Raw genomic sequence first — 7,648 nt, 5'->3', positions numbered from 1 at the left:
TAGATTCCCTATCAACTCTCATGATGTGGCTCTGATTATTGCTTTTGTGATTAATAACGATCCTAATAAAACTAATCTGAGCAGGCTCCTCATAGTTATGTGGCAACTTTGGAAAGCTAGAAATGATCTCAAGTTTCATGGAATTTTCAAAGAACCCTCTTAGGTCTGCTTTCTAGCAGATGCTATGATAAATTCCTATTCCCAAATCCTTTCTCAACCTGTGTTGTAGGATGATGTCCAATCTGAGGCTTGCAAAAGAAAGATGGATAGTATCCCAAATGGAATCAGGTGTTATTTGGATGCTACATGGGACAATGGTAGAACTGGCATTGGAATCTTCTTTCATTTTCCACACAATCATACTGTTATTTTTATTAAGGCCACCTCTGATAAAGCTCACAGCTCTCTTCAAGCTGAACTGCTTGCCCTTCAGTTGTCTTTGGAAATTGCCATATTTCTGAATTTTGCAGGGGTTACCTTCCTGACGGACAATGCCACCATCGCAGACACAACTATGAAGAGAAATTTCATGGAAGACCTAGCAGATTGGAGCTGAAAACCCTTTTTTGTTCAAATCATCAATGTTTTTCCCATTAATTGACTTGCTACAGGTTCGCTGGATCCCAAGGGAAATCAACAAAATGGCAGGTAAACTAGCAAAGGAAGCTAAATCCTCCCCCAGGAGGGGTTTGGCTCACATTTGTCAAAACATAGCTCACTTAGCCTATCCGGAAAGAAGCTGTTATGCCAAGCAGTTAAATGATTGTTTCAGATCCTCCAATTGTATGCTCAACTATGTACTATGCTTATAATACTTAATATATTTCCTGGTTCTTAAAAAAAAACTGAGGTGAAATGATGAGGCGCAAAGAGTACTTTGTTGCTTGCAGCTCCAAACACTTGATTTGGTGAGTTAGCTTGCATCCAATTTCCTTGATGTTGAGTAGCTTGAAAGCTTGGAGAAGAATGACCATATGGTGGGTGGTTGCCTAGGGCACCAAATGGGTAGAAACTATGTAAGAAATTTGGCTTGAAGCTTTGGGAAAACTGAGATGGGAGAAAACTGTTGGGGAATTGTTGGGGAGGAGGGTTGTGGTGCCTAGAATTTTCTGGGCTTGGACATTCTTGATTTAGGAGGTTTTTGAAACTTCTGTTGGATGAATCCGTGATGAAAATGAGGAGGTGTAATATGAAACTCTGTCTATTTTGTTTTTATAGGTAACATGGAGCTCAAGCTGTCGAGCAAGTTTTGTAGCCAACATAGAGCTCAAGGCAAAAGTAACTTCAACGTTCAACCTTCAACCAACGGATACCTGTCGCAGAGTCATGGATCAACTGCTTTTGTTTTTATATTCATTTCCAAATAGTGAACTCAAAAAGTAATAAAGTAATATATTGTATTCTCTTGTGGGCAGCCCATAACCATATGGATTACTTTAGCCATTAATGCTATAAAGACCACATCTACAATGTATAGAGGCAACCCATATAGGTGCATTTAGTGTATAATGCTCACTTTTGATTTACATTGTGGATTCCCTAAGAGGCCTGAAAAATACAGGATAGTGGAAAATATTGTTTCAACAACAGAAATGCCAATTAGATTTTTGGAGTCGTATATATTTGTCAATGAATTTGCTAACACTGATCATTGGTTTTGCATGCACTGATGATTTGTCGATGAGTATTTGTCAACCGAAGCAGCGTTCCTTTCGCGCATTATTTGTTTATAGTTGTTGCTTTGTTTGTCACTATGATGAGACTAGTACAAACACACCAATGACGATCTACACCATATATATGTATAGCGGTGCCTAAGCTAGAAAATTTTTGAAGTTCGAACAGATCTATCTACAGTAAGTATTTGCTACAAAAGTTTTATGTTCAATCATGTATTGTATGAAATTTTACAATGAATTCACCGCAACGAGCACAACCACAGGCGCCCGGAGTTGTCCGTCACTCAACTCCGCCACTGTATATATACACACTATCTTTGGATGCACCTGTGAACTACTTACTTTTAACACACCAGCTAACGATTGACCACACAGAGAATTTTGGTACTTTTAAAATATTTTTTGAGTAGTATATAATTTGAGAAATAAACTACGAACCAATCGACTTAATAATTTAAAAACTTTTTTGTGTGGCAAGATGTATGCCACACATGAACGGTACAAGGCAATCGAGATTGCTAAGGGGCGATCGATCGCCCCTAGCGATCAGATCCGAATGCCCCCCTCCCTCCATTCTTTTTTTGGCACCGTATTACTTTCCTATTTTAGTAAATTTATGCACCTAAAGTTTGTACACCTCAAGTTTACACATCTAAAGTTTACAGACCCAAAGTTTATAAATCAAAAGTTTATATATCCGATTCAAATTTGAATTTGAATTCAGATATTTTTCATATATAGTATTTCTATACATCTAAAGTTTATACACCTAAAGTTTATAGACCCAAAGTTTATAAGTCAAAAGTTTATATACCCGATTTAAATTTGAATTTGAATTATATATGATTCAAATTTGAGTTTGAATTCAAATATTTTTTATATATAGTATTTCTATACATCTAAAGTTTATAGATCTAAAGTTATTGACCCAAAGTTTATAAGTCCAAAGTTTACATACTCGATTCAAATTTAAATTTGAATTCAAATATTATTTTATAGACCAAAAGTTTATAATTCAAAAGTTTACATACCCATTTCAAATTTGAATTTAAATTCAAATATTTTTTATTTCTATACATAATTTTTTTCAATTTTGTTTTTTTATTTTTTGAAAATTTATGGTGTAGTAGGAAGAGAAAAAGGGAAGGAGGAAGGGAGGAGAGAAGTGTATAGGGGTGAATGGGGGAGCGATCGCTCGATCGATCGCCTATTAGCCAGCCCCGGTATGAATGTTTCATCCCCTATTTTTCTCTTTCCTTATCATCAAGCTGTTGTCGGCGACACCAGCCCACCGTCTTTCTTTATTCTCGCAGTTTCAGCGGCTCTGCCTCCACCTCCCTACTCACTCAAGTCCACTATATATCGTCGGTCCTTCCGTTGCCTACGGCTATCTCTCAAGGGGAAACCCAATCTCTCACTCGCCTACCCCTCCCACCTGGAACTCAACCTACTAGAATTAATCCTAACCGCGAGCTGCGATGACTCACCAGACCAAATTGGAGGAGAAAGAGACCAACAGAAATCTTAGTGTGGATCTCTCGTAGTCTAAAATTCGAGAGAAAAATCTCCTTCAATTTCTGTGACACAACGGTTACGAATTCTGTTAAATTAGTTATAAATATGCTCGATGGAGATGTAGTCAGCAAGTAGGTCATGCATGGAAAAATGCAAGCTTTCGTGGTACCACACTAGCTTAACAGCATACCACGTAATAAAAACCAAAAATTAATACACATACGTACTCCCTCGATCTAAAAAAATACATTCCTAGCATTTTGAGGTGGAATTAGTGGAGATAAAAAATGACTAAAATACCATTAATCAATAAAAAAAAGTAGTAATAGTGATAGGTACATAAAGGTATTGAAGGAATAAAACTTTTTATTTTACGTGCTAAGGATATATAGGATAATAGAAGTTGGTTTTTTATGGGATAAAATTCAAATTATAGAAGTTGAGTTTTTTTTTTTTTGACGGAAGAAGTATAGCACACACAACCACGTAGGGCGAAGACAAACGTGGAAGTAATCACGAGGGGTCAGAAACATCGACTACTCATCATGAAAAGTCGACGTGAGGTACAAGATACTACAGCACAACGTACGAGCTCTACTGGTGCCAAAGAAATTAACAAGATGTAAAGTTTACATGCATGCAATATACTCCTCCATCTTAAAATATAAGCATTTTTAGTGTATATATAGTAATAAGTCAAATATTTTTAATTTAGACTATTAATAGAAAAAAAGATCAATCATGTAAAACTAATATTACTAGATTTATCATTAAATAAACTATCATAATATAGAACTCTTTTTATTTAAAACATCTTACTTTTATAGATATCGATAGTCAAAGTAGTATCTTGAAAAGAGTGTTAGAGTCTGAAAATGATTATATATTTTTAGGGACTGGGGAGTATATATTGCCACTTTAATTCTAATATTAGTTGAAGTGGCCGAATGTTTTTAGCCTTGTAATAGAGATTATAATTGAAAGATAACTACATATATGTGTTATGATTTGGAAAACAATGATGTTACCATTATATGGTAGTCAAAAGGCTGATCAGGAGTATGATTGGCTACTCATTCTCCTCGCATAGAAAACAAGTTATCTCACTGCATAATTAATTAAGTATTAGAGAGAAAACTTGAGAATGGATTTATATAATTTTTTAAAGAAACTTTTCTATTTTTTTTCAAAATGTATTGTGAAGAAGTTTCGGAAGCGTGCAGACGAAAAAAGAGTAAGTAGAACGTTGTCAACTTGCAAAGGTTAGAAAACACAAGTATGAATTTATACTTTATAACAACCACATTAATTTTCTTAATTATCACATTACTGATTATTAAACGGTGGACTTTAATTGTCGTAACACATATAAACACAAACGATATCGTCTGCGTGCTTGATCACTCAAGCTTATACACCATATATTTATACACCATGTATGTATAAGCACTTCAAAAAGACTAAGCCTGATGAAATCGCCCGCGCATACGTTGAGATTGGCAAAGTCACCACGAGTATTTTTGCTAGTGATGTGCTACTACCGAAAGCATAATTAGCTGTAATTATATATGTATACCCACTTATTACACACTTCAAAAATCAATTTATTGGATTGAATCAGGATAAACATTTGACATTTGTTCAGATATATGCTTAGAAACTTGCATGTTCAGATATGTGTTTACGCTCTCCTTGGAGAGTATGTGTGACTTTTTCTTTGTACTAAGCTGAGTACCTAGTTGGTTGCAAGGAGATATTAGGTAAGATCTTTTTTATTGGGTTAATTGGATCCATACCATTATAAATTTACTTGTTTTGAAATATACCATTACAATTCACGAAATTAGAAACATACCATTACAATTTAACATATATTAGATGTGCCACTGCTTTGAAAGGGTAACTAGTGGCATGTCTCAAATACCTCACAAATTGTAATGGCATGGTTCCAATTTAATGAATTGTAATGGCATATTTCAAAACTGAAGAAATTACAAAGGCATCGATCCAATTAACCCTTTTTTATTTGTAATATTATAGTATCATGACACTAACATAGGATCAGAATACTGTGAAATTTTAGAAAATATATATTTTATATAAAATACATAATATGTTGTATAAATTAAAGCAAATAACATTGATTTAAATAAATTTAATTGTTTTATGTAAACTTCAGCATATTTATTTAAATTATTTTCAATCCACCTTATGTTAAATAATATTTGGGGCCTGTTTGGCATAGCTCCAGCTCTAGCTCTACCTCTCCTGAAGCTGGAGCTCAGCCGAACAATTTCAGCTCTACCTAAAATAGGAGCAGAGTTAGGTGGAACTCTCTCACAATGAACAAGAGATATAGAGCTGGGTTTAGGCATCTCCATAACTCCACTCCAGACCAAACTTCTAGAGCTAAATTTAGTAGTTGGAGCTCTACCAAACAAGCCCTTGGTACAATGATAGCGAATTTCGCCTACTTATTCGAAAACTTTCCATAGTCCGCCTCCGAATCTTAGTATCATGATGATATATAAGATTTTGTAGAATCGTGTAAAAATTAATACTAAAATTAAGATACTATAAAAATTAGGATACATGATAACGATATCGTCTCAACTTGGTAGACACTCATAACCTATCAGCAGTGCATCATTCCGGATGTACAATATACGTGCAAATCTGCTATGCTAACTGCCCCACAAAACAAGCAGTACTTGTCTATCCAACACAGGTGGTCTCCACCCTAACCGGATTCGGGCGCATGCCCGTACCCCCGGTCAGACCCGCAACCGACCACTTTTTCCATTTAAGAAAACGCTCTGCTCATCTCATCTCCACCCGTTTTCCTCGTCTCGCTAGTCAAATAATCCATACATCTCTCTCTTTCTCTCTCTCTCTCCTCAAGTTGCTTACGTGGCCAACCGCGTGCGTCGCCGTCGCCTCCCTATAAATATGTACGCACGCGCGCTCACCTTACCGCCAACCGCCACTCACTGTACTCATCCATCGATCGCTAGCTGCGCACGCCACTGCGGCCGCGTCCGCCTCACCTAACCCTGGCCTGCTCGATCGCCGGCCGATGGCGGCAGCGGCGGTGGCGCGGCTCACTGCGGCGACGACGTGCCGGATGCGTGTCAGTGGCCCGGTCACCGCCGCGACGACGTCGGCTGCCTCGCCGGTGACCGTCACTCTGGGTGATCTGCCACAGCAGAAGCGATCGGCCGCGACGGCGACGACGACGACGAGTAGTGGTGGTTCTCCTGTGGTGGTGGAGAAGAGAGCGGCGGCGGCGACGGCGGCGGAGGAGGAGGAGGTGGAGGAGGCGGCGGCGGTGGCGGCGCTGGCGAGCGCGTGGCGGGAGGTGCAGGGCGCCGGCGACTGGAGGGGCATGGTGGAGCCGCTCCACCCGCTGCTCCGGGACGAGGTGGTCCGGTACGGGGAGCTCGTCGCGGCGTGCTACCGGGCGTTCGACCTCGACCCGGCGTCGAAGCGCTACCTCAACTGCAAGCACGGCAAGAAGCAGATGCTGCCGGCGGTCGGCATGGCCGGCGCCGGGTACACGGTCACCAGGTACATCTACGCCGCCCCCGACGTCGCGCTGCCCTTCGGCGTCGGCGGCCGCTGCTCCTGCGCCGGCAAGAGCCGGTGGATCGGCTACGTCGCCGTCGCGTCCAACCGCGAGGCCGCCCGCCTCGGCCGCCGCGACATCCTCGTCTCCTTCCGCGGCACGGTGACCGGATCGGAGTGGCTGGCCAACTTCATGAGCGCGCTGTCGCCGGCGCGGTTCGACCCGGCCGACCCGCGCCCCGACGTGCGCGTCGAGTCCGGGTTCCTCTCCCTCTACACCTCCGACGACCTGTCCGGCAAGTTCACCTGCGGGAGCTGCCGGAACCAGCTCCTCTCCGAGGTAACCCGCCTCATCGACAAGTACAAGCACGACGACGTCAGCATCACCCTCGCCGGACACAGCATGGGGAGCTCGCTGGCGATCCTCCTCGGCTACGACCTCGCCGAGCTGGGCCTCAACCGCGGCGGCCGCGGCGGCGCCATCCCGATCACCGTCTTCTCCTTCGGCGGCCCGCGCGTCGGCAACCTCGAGTTCAAGAGACGGTGCGATGAGCTCGGCGTCAAGGTGCTCCGCGTCGCGAACGCCCGCGACCCGGTGACGAGGATGCCCGGCGTGGTGCTCAACGAGGCCGCCGCTAGGGTTTTCCGGGTCGAGCTGCCGTGGAGCAAGGCGTGCTACACCCACGTCGGCGTCGAAGTCGCCCTCGATTTCTTCAAGGCCAGCCACGCGGCGTGCGTCCACGACCTCGACGCCTACATAAATCACCTCCTCGACGGCGGCGCGGCGGCGTCGGCGACGACGACGACCTTGGAGTCGTGGAGGTGGCAGATGGCGGCGATTCGTGCAGGCGAGTGGCTGCAGACGCTAGGGATTTGAAGCGTCCACTAAT

General features: G+C 42.3%; 1 protein-coding gene across 1 annotated transcript; it reads left to right on the top strand.

Moving 5' to 3' along the window:
- Nucleotides 1-6,516: 6,516 nt before the first annotated feature.
- LOC127755681 (phospholipase A1 EG1, chloroplastic/mitochondrial-like) lies at nt 6,517-7,648 on the top strand (the record flags this gene model as incomplete). Its single annotated transcript, XM_052281361.1, has 1 exon — nt 6,517-7,648. A coding segment is annotated over one exon (1,119 nt), but the record flags the coding sequence as incomplete, so codon positions are not given.

The sequence above is a fragment of the Oryza glaberrima genome, chromosome 11, assembly GCF_000147395.1.
Source record: "Oryza glaberrima chromosome 11, OglaRS2, whole genome shotgun sequence".
NCBI lineage: Eukaryota > Viridiplantae > Streptophyta > Magnoliopsida > Poales > Poaceae > Oryza > Oryza glaberrima.
Note: the sequence above shows the minus strand (reverse complement) of the source record. Positions and strands in the feature narration are given on the sequence as shown.